Source organism: Nilaparvata lugens, chromosome 1 (assembly GCF_014356525.2).
Source record: "Nilaparvata lugens isolate BPH chromosome 1, ASM1435652v1, whole genome shotgun sequence".
NCBI lineage: Eukaryota > Metazoa > Arthropoda > Insecta > Hemiptera > Delphacidae > Nilaparvata > Nilaparvata lugens.
The window spans coordinates 39,065,590-39,092,620 of record NC_052504.1 but is presented as its reverse complement, the minus strand read 5'-3'; the positions used below and the strand labels follow the sequence as shown (position 1 = coordinate 39,092,620).

The following is a 27,031-nucleotide window of genomic DNA, read 5'->3' as shown; positions in this document are numbered from 1 at the left end:
AATAATTGAAGATTTTACTTGTATGTAGCCCCCCAAACATTAAACAGCTTACCAGTAGAATTGAAGCAAATAGATGAAAAAAAAACATTTTAAAAATGAAGTTAAAGCTTGGCTTCTATTACAAAATGATGTGGAGAGTTTATTTTCAAGACTAGAATAGACATGAATTTGCGGGTTTCATTGGATGAATGGATGTCTTCTTTCTCTCTTGGAAATTGTGTGAAGATTATTCAAGATACATGAGTTGTTTTCGTATAATGTTGATAAGTATGGAGGGAAATTTATAAAATAAAATTTATGAGTCTGCTAGTTGCTTGGAATGTGCATCAATTGTTGGTTACGGTATTCTTTTCAAATGAGGGAAATGTTAATTATACCTGTATTATCTAAACTAAAATTCCTTACCCTGTCATATTATGCAAGTTCCGACTCAGAAAAATATTATTCATTGTTAATTTTTTTCTTAATTAAAAATATGATGGTGCCCCAAACACGACTTTTAGTCCTCGGGGTACTTGAAATTATTTATTCTTCTATTCTATTATTTTTTATAAGTCATATAAATTACAAAGTAATCAGGAATAACTACGATTAAAAACTACTTAATAAGTCTATCTCTTCAAATGAATTTCACAAAAAAGGAATCTATACGATTAGTCCAGTCAAATGGTCGTTTTTCAGGAAACAGCCCCGAAAGAATTTTTCTCGACGGTTCTATATGTATTTTGGGGCGCTGAATTCGAATCCGAAATTTGCTGACACACTAGAGGGCGGCTTCACCCCCAAAACCCCCAAAATTTCGGACTTTTTTCGAATTTCTCATTCAATCTCAAAAACCTTGAGTTTCTCAAGAAAAATCATTCTGGACAAAATTAAAGAAAATAGAATTTCCAATAAATTGAGTGGTCGCGCAGGACTCTACCGTTTTTGGTTCCGGAGTCCAAAAATGGGGTATTTTTTTAAGGGTTTTTCAAAATTATGCAAACTCACCACTTTCACCCTATACAACTTGGATATTCTACTAGTAATGATGAAAAACCACACATCACGTGAAAGAGCAATTAATTCTGAACAGGATTACTTAGGAATTTTAAAATTTAGTAAAGGGGGACGGGGGGGGACACCCAAAAATATAAAACAAATAATTCAGTAAAAATACAAATTTCTCATTATAATACTTTTTCAAGGCCTTCTTAACCAAAAAAACATATTTCGGCTGAAATAATCAGAAGAGGGTTATTTTATATGAGAATCACCCGTTAGATACACTTAATTCCATTATTTCCGGGTGGGAGGGCACCCATAAGAATACGTCAAGGATCAAAACTTCAAACACCTATAACTTTTGACAGAATGGTCAGATCTCCTTGTTCTACAGCTCATTCTTCTCAGCTCGTCAAGGCGATTCAAAATCATGTATCATAACTTAAATTTGATGAAAAATTCATCTTTTAGTGTATTTTAGCCCATATTTAAATACACAGAAAAATTCCCAATTTCTATTTATTCAAAACTGTGTATCTCGGTAACCCGAAATGATAAAAAATGGTACTTGGTCTTGATTTGGAGAATAGAACCCCCTCTTTCATGTGCGGTGAATGAATTTTGTAAAAATATAATCATGAAGTAAGATACGTTTGTTTCAAAAAATCAAGGAATTTGCGATATTTCCTTCATTTGACAGTCTCGACAGTTTTTCGATAATAAACAGTCATGCAAGATGGATTTGAGGCAACTTAGCTTATAGAGCATGTAATTCTCTTTCATTTGAGACCAATCGCCAGTTTCTGTCATGTATATTACTCGTTTTAGAGACTCTTGAATAACAGTGAAATCGCAGAAAAAATTAGAAAATGAAAATAATCATTTTTTCAATTGGATGTAACTTTTGAACGGTATTAGAATCAAGAAAACGATTCTAATATTCCACAAGATACGCCACTTTGAATATGTGAGACTGTGAAAATGATTAACGTATCACAGATTTTTCGCTAAAGTAATATCGAAAAAGTAGTCAAGATTGTAGAGAATTTTCTCCTCTTTTCGCTACCATGAATCGTTTTTCTGATTCTAATACCGTTCAAAAGTTACAACCGATTGAAAAAATGATTATTTTTATTTTCTCATTTTTTCTGCGATTTCACTGTTATTCAAGAGTCTCTAAAACGAGTAAGATACATGATAGAAACTGGCGATTGGTCTCAAATGAAAGAGAATTACATGCTCTATAAGCTACGTTGCCTCAAATCCATCTTGCATGACTGTTTATTATCGAAAAACTCTCGAGACTGTGAAAATGATTATATTTTTACAAAATTCATTCACCGCACATGAAAGAGGAGGCCAAGTACCATTTTTTATCATTTCGGGTTACCAAGATACACAGCTTTGAATATAGAAATTGGGAATTTTTCTGTTTATTTAAATATGGGCTAAAATACACTAAAAGAGGAATTTTTTTATAAAATTTTAGTTATGATACATGATCCTTGAGGTGTCCTTATACGCGCCTCTCCACTAGAAAATGCTTAAATGAAGTGCATCTGACGGGTGATTCTCATGGAACATAATTTCATGAAGTTATATCATTGTGCGAAATAACTATGTGACGACAATGTAGTTGGTGATGATGGTTGAAGCTGATAATTTTCACAATACAAGGAGCATTGTTGTCAGGTGTATCTGGAAATCTAAATGAGATTCTAAACTCAGATTCTAGAGCATATAAATATCCTCCCTGAGGGATTTTGAATTATACATCTAAATGGTAACAATCGGAAGATATTGTTGATAAACTAAAATAATTCAAATTTGATTTTTTCTTTAAATTTTAATCATTTTTAAAAATCATAAATCACTACTCATTCGAGATAGAGAGTTCCGAATGATCTCATTTTATTCAGAATTTCATAATCTTTAAAAATGGCAAGAGCAAATTTTTCTGTCTGATTACTGGATTTGGCAGAAATAGCTGAAAACTGGTAAATGGACCGAGAATACGAGGTTTTTGGGCCACTCTGTATCACAAAAAAAAATTTGCATAAAAAAATTGGCTCTGGACTTCTCTCATGAATGATGTGGCTCAGACTCCATGGCATCACATTGAAGCATTACCCTCAGTTGATGACATGGTAAAGACATTCGAGAATTGGACTTTGACTTTGTATGACAAACATGTAGCCTACCTTATGTGACAAGGAGGATTAACAGAAAACGACGAGTACCGTTGATAACTGAAGACATACTTATGATGATGGGGTGTAGAGACAAAGCACATAGAAAATTTAAAAAGACATTCGACTTGGACAGTTTGATAGAGTATAGGAGCCTTAGAAATAGAGTCAAACAGAAATTACGGAACTCAAAGATTAGGTACTTGAATTCGTTCATGACAAACAATAGACAAGACTCTAAATCACTTTGGCAGGGAATAAAAGAATTCGGGCTTGGCAAACAAAAATCAAATCCCCAAATTGATTTACCATTAGCTAATATAAATAATTTCGTTTCACATTCCAACCAACGCGACGAAGTTGTCATTGGTAATCATATAAATGATCTTGAAGAGCAGGTTACAAACTTGGATATACAACCAATTACTGATCAATTTCATTTCCATCCAATCTCAGAAGAAGACACTTTCAGAACAATTCAACGTATTCATAGTAATGCTACGGGTGTAGACAAAATTCCTATTAAATTTATCAAGAAGATGTTATTTGCTGTTTTACCAACCATTACATATATTTTCAACAAGTCACTTGAAGAAGGCATTTTCGCTGAAAACTGGAAGTTTGCTCTAGTTCGCCCTCTAAATAAAGTTGTATCACCCAATAAAGTTGAGGATTTCAGACCAATCAGTATTCTACCTGCATTGTCCAAAGTGCTAGAAAGACTTATTCATGCTCAAGTTGTAAAATTTCTAGACAACAATAGAAAGCTTCATAACTTTCAATCAGGCTTTAGGAAATTCCATTCAACTGAGACAGCTCTCCTTGGTGTCACTAATGATATAAGGGCAGCTATGGACCAAAGAAAATGCACCATCCTCACCCTATTTGATTTTTCTAAAGCATTTGATACTGTTGATCATAAAGTTCTTTTAAATAAGTTAGCTATTCTTGGTTTTAGTCACAACTCCCTAGTTTGGTTCAAATCCTATCTCTTAGGTAGGAAACAATGTGTTTCTGTTGGTGACAACAAGTCAAATTGGAAAAACGTTATGCATGGAGTACCACAAGGTTCAATTTTAAGCCCTCTCCTATTCACTTTGTATGCTAATGACCTTTCTTCCATTATCAAGTTCTCCAGCTTCCATACTTATGCAGATGACCTTCAAATTTATTTAAGCTGTCCCATAAAAAAATTAATGGACCAGTTGGAATAATGAATCACGATATCAATTCGATAGTTGAATGGACAAAGAAAAATGGCCTTAAGCTTAATCCCTTCAAAACACAACCCATTATAATAGGATATTCTCGTCTTATAAATAGCATCGACCTTGAATCGATTCACAAAATTAGTGTAGATGGTAATGACATTCCTTACTGTAGCTCAGTTAAAAGTTTAGGCATTATTATGAATAATACTCTTGACTGATCAGAACAAGTGAACAAAACTTGTAAAAAGGTATTCTCAGCCATGCACGCATTGAAGAAAATGCACAATATCCTCCCCAGAAACATTAAATTATTATTGGTTCAATCTCTTATCTTCCCACATTTCATGTATTGTAATTCTGTTCTCAACGATATGCAAGTCACTCTGAATGATAAACTACAGCGTTGCCAAAATTATTATCTACGTTTCGTCTACTCTCTACAACGCCATGATCATATCACCCCAGCCCACATTGCTAGTTCAATATTGAAGCTTCCCGATCAAAGACGTTTTCGAATAGTCAAGCTTGTTAGAGATATCTTGAAATACGGAAACCCGAACTATTTAAAAGATGATTTCAAATTTTTTTCTGAAGGTAGGAGGATAGATGCTTCACATACAAGAACCGGAGAAAGTACTTTAAGGATACCCAACCATCGAACCACTATTTTCACAAAATTCTTTTTAGTCAGTGCCTGTCGAGCATGGAATGCACTTCCTGTTTCTATCAGGTCCATCGAGAGCCGAGCGAGCTTCATCCTGACTTAAAAAAAACATCTTTTGGAACAAATGACTGAAACTGTCCGGCCCTAGAACGATCACATACCATATTGGTGGGTACCATCCCACCAATACAAACCTATAAACCTGTTATAGAATAAATTATATATATATATATATATATATATATATATATATATATATAATATAAACTCATGTTATTTTAATCATCCACTGCATAATGCTGTATATTATTGAAAGTTGATTACCCTGATCTACTTTCAGCATACTCCATTTTATTAATAAATTATTTGATCTTATTTACCTGTATAATTATTTTACTTAATCAATTTTCAGTTTTTTTCTCTCAAATCTTCATATTAATTAAAACTTTTACAATATTTTCATTTATAAATAAATCCTTAGTTGAATTAATGAAATTAAAGTTTTGGTAGAGAGTTAGTGGGAAGGATATTTTGAATATTCTTTCTAAAGAATGGACATTGATATGTCCAAAGCTCCGCCAATTTATGTAGATGCATAACAATATTAACTATAGCTATTACCAATTGCTTTTTTCATATCATATGCAGTTCAATAATTATTTTATTACTCTAAATTATGTAAATTCATTTATAATTTTGCTGTATTGTAAGCTATTGTATATAAGTGTAAAAGCCAGTATATATTGTAATCTACATAAATAAAGTACTCAATCAATCAATGTATCCAAATAATAAACTAAAAAATCAGAACTACAATATAAATTGCAATCACACCCCCTTTTTTATGTCTATATTGACTGGACTATTCTTGAAAAAGAAATACGCATAGAGTTAAAGAGGGAAGTTCAAGATTTTTTTCCAAAATCACTGACTTGGAACATACCGTACATTAAGGCTCAACTCACACTTACGCGACTCAGGTCGAGAAGAGACTCGACTGTAGTCGAGAGCATGTGTTTTCAAATGGTGACAGTCGTGGAGACTAGAGTCGACTGGTCTGAGTGTCACCATTTGGAAACACATGCTCTCGACTAGAGTTGAGTCTCTTTTCGACCTGAGTCGCGTAAGTGTAAGTTGAACCTAACCTCCGAATATAACATTCGCTGCCCAAATACATAGTTTACATAGTCTTCAGTTGAACCATAGTTTTCTATTTGGATATTTGCGGGCATCATCCTGAATGTGAGATGTGATTACAATTTCCAGCACATGTTAAAGGGGACGCAACTTACTAGCCTACAGTAGAAACAAACTGGTGAAGGGTTTTTTGCAATCTCATTGATTGAAACCTTTTTAAACATATTTAATTATCAATAACCGCTGAAATCTATATAAAAACGCTAAGATCTGACTAGAAATGTTTGTTTATTTGGAAACGAATGTAAATCAGTGAAAAATATACGTAAATTGGTACAATCAAGGATCAGCAGTAAGATTGTGCCATTACTAGTACAAAATATACGTTTACTAAGTAACACGATATGGTAGTACTGCTTAACGTGATATTGAATTACTCTATTAAGTAACAAACCACTAGTAGCCTACTAGTCGTCCTCTCCTTGTGATCAGGTGCCCAGGGCAGAGGTTGAGGTTGCAATAGTAGCCTGAAGTGGAGTTGCTGAAGTTCTCCACTCAATTAAATCAAGTGATAACTGATAATGAACTCAGATAAACCCAAATAGAATATGCACACTAGATTTATCCTATCAAACTGCAATTATCAGTACTAATTGGTAGTCATGATTCAAAATACACATGTGATATTTTACACAATATAGAGTAGCATACAGTAAACTTTCACGTCTATTTCTGTGATTTGTTCTTGTTTTTATTTCTCTCTTCTTTTATTATCTGGTGGTGCATTATTCAGACATTATTTTTACCCTTTTTGTTCATTTTATTAGACATAGGTACTTTCATTTTTGTTTACTTTAATAGACATAGGTTCTCTTATGATGGATTATGTTTAGTACGGTACGATTATTATAGATGATCATTATATTTATTGATAAATATTTCTCATGTATAATTTCTATTTTATTTATTCTTGTATTTTTCTTTTTTCTCTTGTATTCTTTATAGTTTATTGAAGTTCAATTTTCTTATTGAATTTAAACTGTTCATTATTATTATTGCATTCTGTGAGGGAGGCAAAATGGATTTCAACCTGCTGTCTTCATTAATAAAGATTATCATTATTAAATACACGAAAAACAAGGGGTTTGTTCTCCCCAAAAAAAATCTTTTCAGAAATAAATCTCGCCTGTCGATAGACAGGTTCAACAAACTTTGAAATGGCCTATCAGCATAAATTTTCCAACTTTTGTAAAGAATAAAAATGTATTAGCCCGTCCCCAGACAGGATATCACAATTTAACATTCATGCCAGTCAATATAATACAATGTTATAGTCGGCATATTATTTATTTATTTTTTTATTTATTTATTTAATCAATGAGAATTACACAACTTACAGAAAAGTACCACAGGCTTATACGCCCAAAACGGTTCCAATTCTAATTTATACAACAGTCCAAATGTAGATAGGATATGTGTCACTCAACATTCTTCAATTACACACTCAATCTAAAATTCAGAACACACAAAAATCATTCTTAAATTGAAAAAAAAATACTTCTAAATTGAATTGAATCAATCACAATTAATTAGAAATTTCCAAACTTTGGAAAAAATATAGAATTTTGAGATCGAAAGTCAAATAAACTATTTAGAATTTAGCACAGCTGATCTATAAACAGCATTGTAGCTGTTATCTTACGAAACGTAAAGTAAACTCTTTATTGCATAAGAAGATAAATTTGTAAGGGTCAAATTTTTCAATGTGTGAATAATAACATGCGCGGATCGGCTTAATGATAGAAATTGTTGATAGAAACTATTCGACTTACCTTCACAGCCAACAGCTTTCAGTGGTGGGGCATCTAGCCTGATGCAGTATTTCTCTTCGTAAACCATTTGGGTAGCTGTTATAACTTGAGCAATTATAATCAATATATCACCTGGAAAGATGTATTGAATTAAATAGACACAGATAAACATGGAGTGGACGTATGATTGATATCTAATAGGATGTTTACAATAATCAAATTACAGTTTTACAATTTCAATTACACTTTCAGTAACGATCCAGAATGCTACTCAAAAGTTTAACATACCATCACGATACATCACAATACATCATCATACTCTATCACAATACATCACAAAATTACTCTGAAGTCAAAAACTGATTTAACAAACTTTAAAAAAACTCAAAAGGAAGTGAGAAAATTCAGAACTATCATTACAAGAAGGAGAATTAATTGAACTGCCAACATAGATAAGCTAAAAATCTAAATTTGAGTTCAATTTCAAGATGTAAATTGTAGTTTTATTCTACATAAAATACACAATTGAGTGCATCTAGTACTCGTATTTCATATTGTTCAATCATTTCCTACATCACGATTATAGAACATCTTCATCTATTAGTTTGATAAGCATACTGAGATTTGAAGCAATGTATTAGGGAAAAATTAACACAGAGAATTCAAAATACTAAAAATTATAAGACTAGAATGTAACATCTCAAAATTATAAGACTAGATGAATTGGATTGAGTTGAATAATATTTTGGTAGGCTTTTAAGTAGGATATAGATAATGGAATGAAAATTACCTAGGATTACTTGATTAGATGAAGAGCTGTCACTGCTGTTTTCTGATAGATCACTGAGGCCTACAGTGGCAAGGCCGATTATTATCACGAATATGCCTGCCCATCTGAAGGCTTTGAATTGTCGCTGCAGGAATATCATTGAGAAAATTTCAGTGAAAACGATGACAGACCCTGGAATAGAAAAAGTTTCATATTATGTTAGACATACACCGTTCAAAAGCGATAGATTGAATTAAGCAGTATATGAATGGAATTACAGTATTTTAAATCTATTTTGATACCACTAAACATGATCCAATATTTCAAGTTTAAATATAAATTTACAACAAATTCTACCTTTAGCATACCTAGCATGTTTAAATAAAATAGTGAGTGTATACTTAAATGTATATTCAAGTTGTAAATTGAAATAAGAAGACTAAGTGCCGGTTGCATAAAAGCCGGTTAAATTTTAATCGTGATCAATTTCACGAGAACCAATCAGAGAAGCCTTCTTTACGAAAAAGCCTTTTGATTGGTTCTCGTGAAATTCTTCATTTTTTATTCTTTATTCATTTATACAATAAGAACATTATTAAAATGATAGAGAGAGAGAAAAAATAAGGTAACCTTGTGCTATTCCTCTCCCAGATTTAGATAACACATAGTCCGAAATAGGTTGAGTCTTGTAGTTCTTCAATTCACAAAATTGAAACGGCTTTTTGCAACCGGGCAAATTATAATAATAAGTTAATAAGATAATTCTGTTGAGTTAGTTATTTGTTCTCAAGTTTTTCATTTAATTAATAAATTGAACTGTTGAATTCAAAATAAACTAATGACTCACTATTTTACTTCGAATTCAACAGTACTTTTTCAACTTACTTGTTCAGTTCGGATACGTTTCTGGCGCCTAACCTAAGATTAATCCCAAAAAAATTTGAAGTCAAGCTTTACAAACAACTATTACGTTATAAAAATAACGTGAAACGTTTCTTACCACGTAGCATTTGAAAACTGGATGCATAAGTGAGATTGAGTCCAAGGTACATGATCGAGGTTGCGCACATATCCAATGTGGCCGGTGGCAAGAAATAGAATATGTTGAACTCTTTATTGCCTTTGATGAGCTCGTGTTCATCTTCTTCCAATGTAGGCTGTAATGGAAAATAAATATTCAGAAATCCTATCATAGTTGAAGAAGGAATTTAGTAATCCGAGACAGCAAGGTTAGGCAATCCAGGTTAGGTTGATATTACTATGACGGATTTCATTTATTGCTCATTATGAAATTTAAATTCACCTTAGAATGATATACCTACAACAGATGATCTTTTCAAGTATTTCATTTCAAAAAATTAAAATACGTACGGAGGTACTAAAAAACTTGGTTCATTTAATGTAAAGCAAGACTATCAGTCTATCAGTTGCTCCATGTTCATCAACGCAGTACGTCAGAGTTGAAGTTAATAGAATCATTGAAACATCGATACAGTAGCTTGGATTGTTGGTTTGACATGGAAATGAAGCAGTCTTCATTTGTATTTCTATTAGGATTTCATTATGGTATTACATTTCTAGGTTTGTTAGGTTTTTACATTTCTAGGCCCTCGGTTTGTGCGTGACTCATGAGATAGTTGGACCTACAGTTTATGGTAAGTTTCGAACCGATTCTGAAGCACTTTAAACTATAGTCTGTTCTGGGAAACACGAGACGATGTAGGATGTGGAACATGGACGTGTGAGAGTGACTCTTGGAGTAGCAACACCGATTTACATTAATCATAGAGTACCGTAGGAAATGAATACTGAACTGAACAATCACGGTAGATTACATGATTCAGTAAGAATGAAAGCATTGTGAACTGGCATTAGTTCATTAAATACTTGACAGATGAGTCATTACTTTTATGCATACAAGCACGCACTTTACGACTTTATATTATTATTGTCTCTCATTTCCATGAACAGATTATAATTAAGTATCATAGTCTGAATAAAATTTGGCTCAACTACAAGTTGACTGTCGACTATTGATTGTCACTCTCAATCATTTCAATTTCTTGTATTGCGATTATTTCAATTTTCTTAATTGGGGAACAATTTTTTGGATTTTCCAGTGTGGTCCCATATTGTTGTGGATAAATTAATAAACTACTGTCAATTATTACTGTCTTGGACAGGTGAATGTATGAAAGATACAGTATGAGAGACTACCAGCGACAAATAGCTTCACGAAAACGAACTACGTATACTATCATCTTGAGGAAACCTTGAAATTTGGGACATAAACGCCCTATAGGTACCTATCTTCTTAGATATATTGTAACCACTCATGTAATCACTATTTATTGAATAAATATTTATTTATAGGCTATAATTCTTTACCGCATTTGTCACTTCTTTGGTACTAGAAGAGAACTCCCACAATATTTATATATGATCGATTTTAAACTGTGATTGCCACCACCGGGAACTCGGAATTAAGATCCATAGGAATTCAAGTAGTCACCATACCAACGGGAGTACCGAAAGTTCATTCACTAATCAAAACAAAGCGACTGGGCATGGAAAGGCCGATAGTAATTATAAAAGCAGAAATATAATCTATTTCACTTTGAAAGTAAAGTTTATGAACAATACTAACCCTTCTTGAGAAATACCACCAGAGTATCTGGAAAACTAAGAAGCAGGAGAATTCTCCAAGAAACATGAAAACTGTCTGCAAGACAGGATGATCGAATTCTCTGTCTAGACCATCATAGCCGGTGGCATTTATTTTGTCAGCCCATCTGAAAATTGAAATAGAAACATTCTTCCATTGAATTCCAAGAACAACTATTAAGCTAATTGAATAAATAAATAATTGACGTCACAATATCAACATAATATTGTTGGAACTAGGAGAAAAATAATAACTTTTAACATGTTTTGAAATTATTATTAGATGCTATTATTTCTCAACAAAAAGAAAATCGAAAAGATTATTTGTGAATGTGAATGAAATAAGTTATCTCAAAACTTATTTTTAAATCACTAGAATGGATAAATTCCTCTAATGGCGGTGCATTCTTGGCGTTCATAAAACCACAGATCAATATTAAAAAATAGGAAAGGAGGAACATTATGAAAACAAGAGGAACCTTAATTTGCTGTAACGAATTATGTAGTCTAAATATTAAACTAGCATTAAACTAGCTGTAGCTCCAAACCCCCGAACAGAAGGAGTGATGTTTCTCATAGATTTTAAAATATTGCCTATTCAATAATTTATAATAGCCTATGTTCCATGTTCTTCTTTAATCAAGAAAATAGGAGATTTTACATGGTGATCAAGTAACAGATACGTGATCCATAAACAATGAATCTTAGATGAATTCTACAAGATGTACGAATTCCACTCGTCCATGACACCATGAAAAATGCCACCAATTATAAGATAGAGAAGAGGCATTTTGAAATAGAAAATAAGTTGCACTTACTTCATTGACATCGTGTTAATGGTGCCTGTGACGACCATGGCGATAGCCACAGCAATTATGTAAACTGGCCACATCTTGTCTGGAAACGTAGAATATGAATTATTAAATACAGTTACCACTGTAACTTAATGGGATACTCAGATTTGTTGAGTTTTACGATAATAATTATTCTAGGTTGTAATCATCAACTAAGTCATATTGTTATTAATATTCTAGAGAGCTAGAGCATAACAATTTAATTCTATTGTAAGCTATAATAAATGAGATGATCATGAAGTGAAATAAATTATATAATAATATCAAAGAGTGAAAGAGATAGCCTACGTATTGAAAATCTTATATATAGGCTATGCTGTGCGACATCTACTGAATCATTTCAGATGAAATTTAGCTGTCATGTTCCTATTATCTATCAAGTTTATAATGAGCAAACTTTGACACACTTGTTTAAATATCAGTGGAGAATCGATCAATAGAGAGAGAGAGAGAGAGAGAGAGAGAGAGAGAGAGAGAGAGAAATAGATTGATGGAATGCAAAGATCACTCAATAATATCAACAGAATGGGATTATCAATATCAAAATTTGTATCCAATGTTTATTTTTAATAAGGAATAAGACCAAAATCTCAGTAAGCCTACAGGCTTGAACAAATGAGAAATAAAAAATTATTTAGCTTTTACAATATATGATAGTTTATACATATATAGGTACCAGAGATGCCCACAAGTTGGATGTTTCACGCAGACTTGAAATTTTTGGAGTGAGCTTCAGAACAAGTCTAAAAAACAATTTCCTTAGATTTCTTGAATGGGAGCTTGAACATCTCTTGAAGGTATCAGGAAAGTTGCATTATTTAAAGTAAATAACATACCGATTGATGATCTTTTTAATAATACTATCTTATATTTGTGGTGTATCGTCATTGAGTTTTTGAGGGGGTTGGGTAAGCCTGTATATATACAGTATGTTACTCAAATTTTGTATTTTGATTGGATGTAAAAAATATCAATTTTATTGCCAGATTGTTTTACACAAACATTTTAATGAAAAAAATTGTCTATATCAATTTATTTCAATCAAAAGAACAAATATGCCCTACAAGAAACAGTCAACAATAAAATTATGAAATATCCTATGAAAGGTCTTTCTTTTGTGGAATTGGCTAAGAACGATCCCACTAATCTATAAACCTAGAAGAAGCTCAATAACTTTGTCTCAAGCTTCAATTTCTAGCTTTAGCCTATAATGTTCTGTTCAACACAGCAGGTAGCCTAATAATTTTCAAAATTTGAGACTTTGTTCAACAAAGGAACAATAAACTGGGTTAAGATAATAATTATTGTTAACCAATAGATAAGAATTCTCAATCAAAAGCGCAAAAACTACTAATTGATAAAAATTACAGTAAGTTATTAAACATTAAGATAACTCAGCATATTATTGAGAGTCATTCATAGAGAGATAATAAAGCCTTAGGTATTTAGATTAAAGCACTAAACTCATTTAATCGTGATTCGTCACATTTGGATTTTGATTGGAAAATTTAACAAGAAATGTTTTGAAATGCTTGAGAATAAGAATAATTTATATTTGGATTTAAAATATTCAAAAAAATTTAAATGAATAAAACTTACTAGTATTACTGCTTACTGCGAACAATAGACAGACAATAAATGAATAGAATGATAATTATTAATCAGCTCCAATACATAACCTATACAAAAAGCAAAACAGCTGTTTGTTCGCTCAACGGAACGAACAGGAGGAGTGAGCAGCTGATGTGAAGAGTGATCGACTGTGAAGTGTGAACGTTGAACTGATTGTGATTCGAACATGTTGCCGGAATGAGAACGACAACTGAGTCAGTGACTCAGCGACTGAAAAACACTAATAATAAGAACTGTTACATAATAATGTATAGCTGTTAAGGATGTGCAAAGGCTAAAAAATTGCATAGTTGATTAGTTGCCTGTAAAGTTGGTATACGGGCGAAAGTTTTACGTGCCAACGACTTTGAGTGGTAAAATAATTTTACTGTGAATATTCATTCCTATAGTAGGAAGAAGGATGAAATAATAGTAACAATTTAAAACATTTATTTATACAAAGAATTATATTTAAAACACTAATTTATACAAAGAATCTCGCACTGAATTTCATATTAACAAAATTTTATTTTTACCTTCACACATCCTCAACAAAATCACTCTGTCTCTCTCGCTCTTAGGCGGGCTAACTGTGCTCGATTCAATTTTTTACATAGCAAGTCGCGCTCATTTTTTCAAGTTAAACAAATTATTATTGGCTGAGAAACGATTTATACTACTTTTGTGATTGAAAACTACCACAACATTGTGATTACTACAACATAACCTATTCACTTATACCTATTATACTTACACTTATACCACAGAATTACAATTATAGGAGTTTTCTCTGCTTATACCTATTCACTTATACTTATTCACATAACCTATTCACTAAGTAGTGGCGCAGTCGCAGGAGATTGCTCCGTTTCACTCTCTCTCCAGGTGAATGCCTTCGGGTTGTTGCTGCGTTGCTCGCCACTGCTCCTATTCGTGCTCTTTCCAGACGACCGTGAACCGAAACGAACGCTCTCACTCGCTCTCATTGTGAGCGCATAACGTGGGAACGTAACGCAGTTTCTTGAAGTGTCACCCGGCAAACCAATTTATAAGACGTTGTCACGTCAAAAAACTTTCTACTGGTGATATTTTTTGAAGTTTTTCGATTTGTATACTATCAATCTTTCAAAATGAAAAAGTTTTCTTGGGAAAACCTTTTTTTTCAATCATTCCTTTTTGAGATATGAGCGCCTAAAGTTTAAATTTTTGGCACTTCAATTTCAGTGAATGATAAAACCATGAGATTTTAAGGATAGATTTTTCATGGGGTATTGTTGAACTAGTAAAACAAAAAACTTTGAAAATATAGATTTTTGAGAAAGCTATTTAACTGACTACCGGAAATAATTCAACGAAAAGTTATTTCTGGTCATTTTTGGTAAATTAATTGAATAACTTTCTCAAAAATTTATATTTTTAGAAAATTTTGGTTTTATTAGATCAACAATACCATGAAGAATCTATCTAATCTGATGGTTTTATCTTTCACCAACTTGAAATGTTCTGCCCCAAAAATGTAAACTTTAGGCGCTCATATCTCAAAAAGTAATGATCGAAAAAAATGTTTTCCTGAGAAACCTTTTTTATTTTGATAGCTTGATAGTATACAAATCGAAAAACTTTGAAAAATATCACCAGTAGAAAGTTTATTTTTAGCCTTTGCACAGCCTTAAGCAGGAGCTCTAATATCTGATATGGATTGTTATTTACTCGTGACCCTCTGGGTTGGAGAACTCGCATATGAACTGTTGTATTGTAATCTTTGAAACCTGTAACTTTCAATTATACAGAATTGGTGAAAATTATGGAAACAGCCAAATTTTTTACAGGAGTAATTTGAAAGTAGGCTTCATTAGGGGTCCTATTTGAAAGGAAAAATAACTCTGTCACTTCAACATCTTTGACCCTCATAATGAATCCAAATTGATTTTTCAAAATAGAAGGTGGTCATGTGATATAATAGGTCCATGTTATACGAGCGTTGTTGAGGAGCACTCCTGAAACGCTGCGGCGGCTTTGAGGTCTCTGGTGGTTCCAAATGCAACAGGTTGATGAGATCGGAAAGGGTTGTCCTATTGTTTATAAAGGTCGTAACATTTCTTTCTTCATCCTTTTTCTATTGTTCTATAATAGTGTGAAAGTTTGACCATTTTCTTGATTTTGAGCCTTCCTGTTACTGTTGACTATAGAGCGCACGTTTTGGAGTAGATTATTTTGTGGACCTATGAGAGGTCCGTACTGGCTTTATTATTCAACTCCGCACTGGCCAGCCAGTATGATAAAACTATACTACAAACTTTCATTGCACCACAAAATTCTCATTTCGAGTCAAACCATGAGTTTCAGTACCTAGTATAGCTCATTTGACGAGAAAATAAAGTAAAAGCAATAAGAAATCATACTCTCTAAAGATCTATCTGTCTATGGCACACAGATAATCTTTATCTCTGTGTTAAATACAGTACATAGCCTTACTATAGCCACACACATAATCGTTTTCTTCTACCATAGACAGATACTCTATCATACTCTAGAGAGTATGATTTCTCAATACTTTTTACTTTTATGTTATAGTCAAATGAACTAGGTAGGTTACTAGGTAGTTGAACGTCTCATACTTTTCTCACCAACTTGATTCTGAGCTAAATAATTCCCTGGACAAAGTGATCTTACTTTTTCTGTATTTTTACTCATATACCGGTATAGTAACTGAAATGTAACAAAATGGTAAATGTGGAAAGTGCAATTTCGTATCAGTGAGTAAAGATACATTAGGGTAGTTTTGTAATAACACTAGTAACAATATTATTATCATAGTCCTTAAACTCCTAAATCCATAGGTCCACATGTCAATACGCATGTGTAGCCGGGTAGCCGTCTAGTTGTCACCCCGACTACTTGACACCTGATCATTTTGGTCATAGGCGACTACTTGTTTGTACCCTCGTAAAAATATGCCATTGCCGTCAAGTTGTCCCCCCGACTACTTGACACCTACTGGACCAAAGGTGCCAACTAGTCATGACCGTAAACGACAACTTGACACCTCACACCCTCGCGTCAGGGTGTCCCCTCGACTAGTTGACACCTCCTTAGGAAGGAGACAAGTAGACGGGGATGGCTCACGTCTACTTGTCCCCTAAAAACCGGTTTTAAAAGGGGACAACTAGACGTGGTGTCAAGTAGTCGGGGTGGCACCTAGTCGCGTACCCGTGTAGCCTAGTGCTCCACATTACTCCAAATCGTGCTCTCTTTTGATGTCAAATTACCTTTGGGTCCAACTTTCATACTAGCCATCAACAATGAGCATTCATAGACCTAGGAACAATAGCTGACCCTTTCAAACAACCTGTTGCCCTGTCCAAGGTAGAAAATAAACTTGGACCCATCACAGACCTTGAAGCAGCCGCGGCATCGTATAAATGGGCCATAGGCTACATGATTTCAATATAGAGTTCCAAGAGGAAATGAATGACGAAAACCGCACATTGATATTATCTCAACCCGTAGCATACCTATCAGTTTGTTGATGTAAAAGTTGTAACCGAAATCATGTGTCAGCGTATGTCTGACCTGAGTGATTGCTCCTAAATAGTCTTTAGCCTTAGCTGATAATGCAGAAACTGTACTAATCGCATGCAATGAATTCTTCTGCTGACTAAATTTTTTTATGCTCTCTAAAAATACAAGCTGTAATAAACAGATAAATTGTGTACTGGTATCAATATGGTAGTTTGGAGTTGAAGTTTAGTTGATTGGTACCAGCTATGGTTCCTTGGAAGACCTAGGCTATACAAATAATTATCATTCCCCTATCATTGAAAAACTGGAAAATGTTGGAAAAAATTATTCACCTCATGAAAGAGAGCTGTTCACATTGCATTTATTAATTACTGACGAAGAATGGCAGAATAATTTACAATCTAGCTTACCGTAGCTTATATTCATCCTAAAATGGAAGATGGAAAGAATATGAAATTAATTCTGTGTGATTTATCGTACATCACATTTTATTTCCTGGGCCATCTATTGAGAATTAACAACTAGACTATGAAAACATTAAATTCATCTTTGAAACACTGATTTAACCTATCTATTTTTTCAATTCAACACTTTACTAATAGATATTACTACTATTAGTAGATACTACTACTAATTGAGAAGAATATGTTTTTGGAATAATAAATGCTGCATGACTAAGCACATAGGAAGTCCGTATTGAGATGTAAATGAAAATATTGATTGTCAGGTAAATGATTCAGATTGTCATGATTCACCAAATAAAGTCAAGTGTGACATGAGATACATTGACTTTTTGGCGGTACGAAATAAGCTAGTCTATAATGTTTATTATGTTCAGTAACAATCAGTTACATTGATTTTAAATTAACACAATCAGTTAACAAAATTCAGTTATTTTGACCCCCCCCTTCCCACGGAATGGTCTGATCGACTACCACCTCCAGAGTCACTCCCCCCTCTGTAGTAACTCCTGTGATTATACCACAATTTAAATATTAATTACACTGATGTAACCCTATGATTATATTGCACGTGGAATGAGCTTCAAGAAAATTAAAGGTTTACTCCGTGGAGAGTTTTTAAGTAAGTCAAAATAATACTCGGCTATATACTATTAGCGCAGAAGGTGGAACCACAACATGTTCTATTTAGTATTACTGTAATAATCAATATTAATGCCGGAGATCAGAAGCATATCCAGAAGAATATTTGGGGGTGGGATAAAATAGGCGTAGGAAGCATCAAACATTGAGCTGGATACCGTGTGACGGGTATGAATTACCCCCCAACAAACAGTGGTCGGGGGTCCCTCCCACGAAAAATTTAGAAAAAATACCTGCAATTAAGCGCAATTTTATATGCAATACCTCTGTGGGTAGGGCACTTTACAGATTTGGCTCGTTTCGGCTTGACCTTGAGGGACTCCTCAAGGAAGAGCATAGCTCTTAGCCGGGAACAATGCCCTACAGTATTGCAGTATTGGTAAGGAGTTAATTCAATAGCTACAAAAAGTTTCCCATTCAAATGATACACCCCCATGTGTGAAGAAAGTTTAAATACTGTTGTTTCATGTGAAAAAAAGTTTGAGTACTTTTGTATAATGTAGAAACATAACACTTATATTATTCTCCATTTTTTAAACATTTGACATTATTCAATAATTATAAAAAATTCATATCAATAATGTTCTACATTTGTTCAATATTTGAAATTTTCCAATTAATCAATGGTATATATATATATCATAAATATATATACCATAATATATACATATATACCCCCCCAGGGTCACTATCAAAGTTTAGGTCCTCACCAATTTTTCCTGGATACTCTATACCAGGGGTTCCCAACAAAATTTTCCCAAGAACCCCCTCATCCATTTATCCCCACTACTTCTCAAATGCACAGTTACAAAAATATTTTTATTTAACGCCAGCCCCTCCCCCACACTCTTAATAGTTAATAGTAATAAGTATAACAGCTAATCTGATGAAATAACAGAGAGAAAAAATATATGTTATAATGCCTTGTATCTATCATCTTTTAAATATGTTGTCAGAATATTTAAAGTCATAGTGCAATCAGGAAGAGCCAGTTTAATATTATTTCCGATTGCTTCAGACTGTTGAAAATTCATAGTAGTTCATAACTCAATTCAATAACGAGAAGAAGTTGACATTTCAAGAAAAATGTAGGTAGTTTTTTAATCATTGATAATCATTATTTAAATTATGGTACGTTAGAATAATATTAAAAAAACTTGAGATTTATAATTTTTTGTTTGCATTTATCATAATAATTTTCGTATTATTATTACTGTAAAATTATTGTTATTGTAAAATCAGTACGGAAATTGTTTCACTAACTTAGTTTCAATATGGAGATTATGATCCTGGTACGGTGCCTCAGCTCAAATAAGTTGCGGAAATGAAGACTAAGTCTGCTGTTCCTAATAACTATCACTATTTGTTCAATGAGATGGGTTGAATTTTTTCTTCAAGTTCATGATTCCTGAGATATCAGGCTCCATACTTGACACATTCACTCTAAAATCTGACCGCATGTCGAGTCGATTTCTAAACTTGTTTTTCATAAAACACATTGATGAAAATGCTTGTTCACAACAGTAAGTCGTTGCAAAGTGGAGGATTAACCTCAATGCCTTTCCTCCAAGCTTTTATAGTCATTTCGTGCTGTTGCCCAAAGTCTACTAAAATCGAGTTACTATCAAATTGGTTTTTCATTCCACTACAGTTGGATAAATCCACAAGTTGATCTTGTTCGTTTTTCGTGAGCCCGCGAATCTCACCTATATCTTGACAGGACAGCAGAAGGGATTTTTAACCCAATTATCATCTGGGTCATTTTCAGGAAAATACTCCTTAAAACTGATTGCTAAGCTGCATAAATGTTCTGCTATTTTGCTCTTTATTTGATCAGGTAAATTTTCCCCAGAAGCCTCCACAAATTGCTTCAACGTAGAGAAATTCGTGAATAACTTGTTTTCTACCCGCGTTGCCCACATTCAGTACTTTTTCACCATAGCACTAATTTTATCTTCCACTTTAAAAATGTCAACATTTTTTCTCTGCAAACTTTGATCCAGCCCATTCAAATGTTCAAAAACATCAGCTAGATAAGCAACTGAGTAAAGCCAGGAAAAGTCTGTGAGCAAATCTGAGTAATTAGTATCGATGAGAAAAATACGAACCTCATCTCTATTCAATTTAAATTATACCGTACTTTCCCTAAATTTTCGGTTTATATGTCTCGGACCCTCACAACATGCCCCGCGGACCACCAGTTGGGAACCGCTGCTCTATACTGTCTATCACTCAGCACATCAAATAATAAGATGATTCATGAAAAAAGTCTTGACCAGGCTTCAAAAAGTCTCAGGAGAGGTACGGTGTGTACAATGAGATTCACATGAAACTGTCAACATATTTTATGGATAATATCGATGCTTTACATTTAAATAATACTGACAGTTCAAAGTAAATTCACTGTAGTGAGAGTGGATATTCCGATCTGTAGAAGTGCGCACAAACTTAGAGCCTGTTTCCAAGTTCGGGATTTACCTACGTTCTAGACAGCTGTCAGAGTCAGAAAATTGGCTTTCCAAAAGCGTAGTCACAGTTTTTATGATAGGTACCGGTAATCTAGATTTTCTCATTTCTGCTATAATTGGAAACGTTTTCTCTTGACAAAATGAAACATCCCTAAATAATTAAAAATAGCTGAAACTTATCACGTACACCCTGAGTAGCTTCAGAGGTGGGTGATTGATACCCAGGTGTTGCTCCTAGATGACTTCGCTCAGTTGTAATGTGGGCGGGGAAAGGAGGCAAGTCGAAGTTCCTCTTCCTTCTTCTTTGTGCCTCAGCTGGCGTGAACAGCACCTCCTGGTGCTTCTGACGGCGTGAAGGTCGATCTCTTCTCTGATGACACCAATTTGATGTAATCTTGTATCGGCCTTACGGCCTCGGTTCCGCTCCAGTGAAGTAGGGAAAGGAAGGACAGACAGGATAGGGACGGCAGACAACGGTCCGCTGTGCCCTGGGGAGAAGGAAGAATAGGGACGGCAGACAACGGTCCGCTATGCCCTGGGGAGAAGGAAGAATAGGGACGGCAGACAACGGTCCGCTGTGCCCTGGGGAGAAGGAAGAATAGGGACGGCAGACAACGGTCCGCTGTGCCCTGGGGAGAAGGAAGAATAGGGACGGCAGACAACGGTCCGCTGTGCCCTGAGGGATGGAAAGAATAGGGACGGCAGACAACGTCCGCTGTGCCCTGGGGAAATGGGAGGACAGGGACGGCAGACAACGGTCCGCTGTGCCCTAGGGAGAAGGAAGAATAGGGACGGCAGACAACGGTCCGCTGTGCCCTGGGGAAAAGAAAGAATAGGGACGGCAGACAACGGTCCGCTGTGCCCTGGGGAAATAGGAGGACAGGGACGGCAGACAACGGTCCGCTGTGCCCTGGGGAATGGAAGGTCAGGGACGGCAGACAACGGTCCGCTGTGCCCTGGGGAAATGGGAGGACAGGGACGGCAGACAACGGTCCGCTGTGCCTAGGGAGATGGGAGGTCAGGGACGGCAGACAACGGTCCGCTGTGCCCTAGGTAGATGGGAGGACAGGGACGGCAGACAACGGTCCGCTGTGCCCTAGGTAGATGGGAGGACAGGGACGGCAGACAACGGTCCGCTGTGCCCTGGGGAAATGGGAGGACAGGGACGGCAGACAACGGTCCGCTGTGCCCTAGGTAGATGGGAGGACAGGGACGGCAGACAACGGTCCGCTGTGCCCTGGGGAAAAGGAAGAATAGGAGGTCAGGGACGACAGACAACGGTCCGCTGTGCCCTAGGGAGATGGGAGGTCAGGGACGGCAGACAACGGTCCGCTGTGCCCTGGGGAAAAGGAAGAATAGGAGGTCAGGGACGGCAGACAACGGTCCGCTGTGCCCTAGGGAGATGGGAGGTCAGGGACGGCAGACAACGGTCCGCTGTGCCCTGGGGAAAAGGAAGAATAGGAGGTCAGGGACGGCAGACAACGGTCCGCTGTGCCCTAGGGAGATGGGAGGTCAGGGACGGCAGACAACGGTCCGCTGTGCCCTAGGAAGGTGGGAGGTCAGGGACGTACGGCAGCCAACGGGCCGCTGTACAAGGAGCAGGAAGGTTGTGAGCGGAATGCTGTGGACTGGGGCTCGTCCGGCGTTTAAATACTCCCCCAAAGTGGAGGGGATGGAGTTGAGCCGCCGCCAGAGGCGGTGGAAATCGTCCTGATGCGCGGAAGATGGTGCGCCATCGGTACCTCCCTTATCTCCGCGGTCGGCTAGCATTACTGATAGCCGAGCGTCTTCCAATAATATTATTTATTATTTTCTCGTCACAATTTTACTTTGTGACACCCCACTCCTACTTGGGGGGGGGGGGGGTGTTTGGAGCCCTCTATGGCACCACCTTAAAAGGCGTGAGCCATCTAGGCATCACCTTAAGAGGTGTACACCTCCACTATGATCGTCATCTATACCTGATCCACAGGTACATATTTACATCGTCCATCTGGTAACCGGACTTTTATACGTGGTCGACCTGCTCTTCTGCGCTTGCCTGGTGTTGTGTTGCGGTGGCACAGCACCAGATCCATATTTTTAGATGGGCCTGGTCTGGGATCCAGTGGGACTATCTGCTTTGTGTTGACCGTGATGCTAACATCTGACTCGACACGAACTGGAACTCGCCTCACTGAGACCTCAACCGTCTCTTTGTCATTTAAGGGTGACTCTGATCCTTTCACTATCACCCTCTGTTTTGTCATGTGAAGCAGGGGTGTCAGTTGGTCTGTGGAGGCTGGTATCTCACCTCGAGTTATCCTCTCCATTTCGACTGCTGGGCTAGATTCTGACTTGCCATGAGGTGGCATTTGTTCCATCCTAACTTTCTCGGAGTTCAAAGTCTTTGCTCTGACAGTTGGAGCATAAATCGCGGCCTGTCGTTCAGAGTCATACATTCCATCACAGTGATCAACTATGTCATCCCTGGATGCTTGTCTTGGAATATATGACAACTCTGCCTCTCTATCAATCAAGGCATTGGGTTCGACTCTGTTCAAACCATCCTTCTTGAACATCCTTCTGTTCCGACTCTTGTTGTCTGGAGATTTGGAGTCTACAGCCGCTATTGTTGGGACTGATGTTCTCTCAGTCCTCAATAAGAGCAATCGTGACATAATTCGCTGACTTGAAGGATTCAATTGGGGAGGATCCCACTCCACCTCTCTCGTGGATGTGTGAATATTCACTTTGTTATCACGCATAAATTCCATGCCTAATAGCAACTCTTGTCCAAGTCCTTCCATTATAGACGCCACTAGTGGAACTGTGATTTGTCCTATAGTTACATTAGTTGTCAGCTTCCCATTTAATGGGGTAGATCGTCCATCAGCTAATATTGCGTGGTGATGAGTTGGTACCTTCCTTATCATCCCTATTTTTTTGAGAACTTCATAAACCTCATTACTCATATAATTAGCTTCAGCGCCACTATCTAGTAATGCCCGACACTTTTTACCACCGATTGTCACAGTAATGAATAGTCTGTTGTCCCTTGATGATTCTTCAATCACAGGAATCCTGTGTGCCGTTCGCATAACTGCTGTCTTGTTCGAGTTTTATTCTCCTTCTGCACATCACAGACACATTTCAGTGCTCTCTTTCCGCTCCTTTTACATGGTGGGATATCGGGACAGTGTGATCTCCAGTGCCCCGGTCTCTTGTATTGCCCACACATGGGTTCAGACTCACTAAGAGATGGTCTGTTACTAGTAGGGGTTATAACTGTCTCAACCTTGAGCCTTGTAATCTTTTTTGTGTCCTCAATCATGTGAACTCTCGAATTCTGTCTATTCTGTTTCTCCTCTGCTTTTATTTGTTCATACTCCCTCGCGAATTTTTCCAATTCATTGATACTATGAACGTCTGATTGCCGAATATACAATTTGTACCGTGGGAGGAGATTCTTATACACTCTCTGTAATTTATTCTCGTCTGTAAAACCTCCTCGACGCCTCATGAGTGTCAGTACATCTTCGAGAAATTCGTCAAACGATTCACCTTCCTTTTGCTTCCTTGCCTGAATTAGATTCTCGAGGTCCTCCTCATAGGTAAGTGGGTAGTAGCGTGATCTGAAATCAGTCACAAAATTGTCCCATGATTTCCACTGATCACGACGATTACGCATCCATAGGGTAGCTTTACCAACTAGTAATTCAGGTAGCGCTACTAGTAGTTGGTTGCCAGTGAGCCCATAAGCTTGTTGTAGCTCGTCTAGCCTTTCTAAGAAGCTGGGAGCATCTGATTGGCCATCGAATGACAGTCTCCAGCTTCTTACTTTGTCACATACCGTCCCTGGGTCCATGAGGGGGTTTGTGTGAAGGTCGATCTCTTCTCTGATGACACCATTTGATGTAATCTTGTATCGGCCTTACGGCCTCGGTTCCGCTCCAGTGAAGTAGGAAAAGGAAGGACAGACAGGATAGGGACGGCAGACAACGGTCCGCTGTGCCCTGGGGAGAAGGAAGAATAGGGACGGCAGACAACGGTCCGCTGTGCCCTGGGGAGAAGGAAGAATAGGGACGGCAGACAACGGTCCGCTGTGCCCTGGGGAGAAGGAAGAATAGGGACGGCAGACAACGGTCCGCTGTGCCCTGGGGAGAAGGAAGAATAGGGACGGCAGACAACGGTCCGCTGTGCCTGAGGGGATGGAAAGAATAGGGACGGCAGACACGGTCCGCTGTGCCCTGGGGAAATGGAGGACAGGGACGGCAGACAACGGTCCGCTGTGCCCTAGGGAGAAGGAAGAATAGGGACGGCAGACAACGGTCCGCTGTGCCCTGAGGGGATGGAAAGAATAGGGACGGCAGACAACGGTCGCTGTGCCCTGGGGAAATGGGAGGACAGGGACGGCAGACAACGGTCCGCTGTGCCCTAGGGAGAAGGAAGAATAGGGACGGCAGACAACGGTCCGCTGTGCCCTGGGAAAAGAAAGAATAGGGACGGCAGACAACGGTCCGCTGTGCCCTGGGAAATAGGAGGACAGGGACGGCAGACAAGGTCCGCTGTGCCCTGGGGGATGGAAGGTCAGGGACGGCAGACAACGGTCCGCTGTGCCCTGGGGAAATGGAGGACAGGGACGGCAGACAACGGTCCGCTGTGCCCTTGGGAGATGGGAGGTCAGGGACGGCAGACAACGGTCCGCTGTGCCCTAGTAGATGGAGGACAGGGACGGCAGACAACGGTCCACTGTGCCCTAGGTAGATGGGAGGACAGGGACGGCAGACAACGGTCCGCTGTGCCCTGGGGAAATGGGAGGACAGGGACGGCAGACAACGGTCCGCTGTGCCCTAGTAGATGGGAGGACAGGGACGGCAGACAACGGTCCGCTGTGCCCTGGGGAAAAGGAAGATAGGAGGTCAGGGACGACAGACAACGGTCCGCTGTGCCCTAGGGATGGGAGGTCAGGGACGGCAGACAACGGTCCGCTGTGCCCTGGGGAAAAGGAAGAATAGGAGGTCAGGACGGCAGACAACGGTCCGCTGTGCCCTAGGAGATGGGAGGTCAGGGACGGCAGACAACGGTCCGCTGTGCCCTGGGGAAAAGGAAGAATAGGAGGTCAGGGACGGCAGACACGGTCCGCTGTGCCCTAGGGAGATGGGAGGTCAGGGACGGCAGACAACGGTCCGCTGTGCCCTAGGAAGGTGGGAGGTCAGGGACGTACGGCAGCCAACGGCCGCTGTACAAGGAGCAGGAAGGTTGTGAGCGGAATGCTGTGGACTGGGGCTCGTCCGGCGTTTAAATACTCCCCCAAAGTGGAGGGGATGGAGTTGAGCCGCCGCCAGAGGCGGTGGAAATCGTCCTGATGCGCGGAAGATGGTGCGCCATCGGTACCTCCCTTATCTCCGCGGTCGGCTAGCATTCACTAACTTAGTTTCAATATGAAGATTATGATCCTGGTATGGTACCTCAGCTCAAATAAGTTGCGGAAATGAAGACTAAGTCTGCTGTTCCTAATAACTATCACTATTTGTTCAATGAGATGAGTTGAATTTTTTCTTCAAGTTCATGATTCCTGAGATATCAGGCTCCATACTTGACACATTCACTCTAAAATCTGACCGCATGTCGAGTCGATTTCTAAACTTGTTTTTCATAAAACACATTGATGAAAATGCTTGTTCACAACGGTAAGTCGTTGCAAAGTGGAGGATTAACCTCAATGCCTTTTCTCCAAGCTTTTATAGTCATTTCGTGCTGTTGCCCAAAGTCTACTAAAATCGAGTTACTATCAAATTGGTTTTTCATTCCACTACAGCTGGATAAATCCACAAGTTGATCTTGTTCGTTTTTCGTGAGCCCGCGAATCTCACCTATATCTTGACAGGACAGCAGAAGGGATTTTTAACCCAATTATCATCTGGGTCATTTTCAGGAAAATACTCCTTAAAACTGATTGCTAAGCTGCGTAAATGTTCTGCTATTTTGCTCTTTATTTGATCAGGTAAATTTTCCCCAGAAGCCTCCACAAATTGCTTCAATGTAGAGAAATTCGTGAATAA

General features: G+C 37.5%; 2 protein-coding genes across 4 annotated transcripts in view; one reads left to right on the top strand and one right to left on the bottom strand.

Moving 5' to 3' along the window:
- Window positions 1-14,098, bottom strand: part of LOC111064611 (solute carrier family 35 member F6) — a 51,489-nt gene extending 37,391 nt beyond the window's left edge. For 2 of the 3 annotated variants that reach the window (XM_039433269.1, XM_039433278.1), the window contains exons 1-6: window positions 13,963-14,098; window positions 12,248-12,326; window positions 11,413-11,557; window positions 9,766-9,922; window positions 8,787-8,957; window positions 8,018-8,128 (exon numbers count right to left, since the gene is read on the bottom strand). In XM_039433269.1, coding sequence (XP_039289203.1) covers window positions 8,018-8,128; window positions 8,787-8,957; window positions 9,766-9,922; window positions 11,413-11,557; window positions 12,248-12,326; window positions 13,963-14,083 — 784 coding nt within the window. In that variant the 5' untranslated portion in view covers window positions 14,084-14,098. Of the gene's footprint in view, window positions 1-8,017; window positions 8,129-8,786; window positions 8,958-9,765; window positions 9,923-11,412; window positions 11,558-12,247; window positions 12,327-13,882 lie in introns of all 3 variants that reach the window. The other variant, XM_039433285.1, reaches the window with a different exon arrangement.
- The window catches only part of LOC111064613, a 75,560-nt gene that overhangs the window by 411 nt on the left and 48,118 nt on the right, over window positions 1-27,031 (top strand). The window lies entirely within an intron of this gene.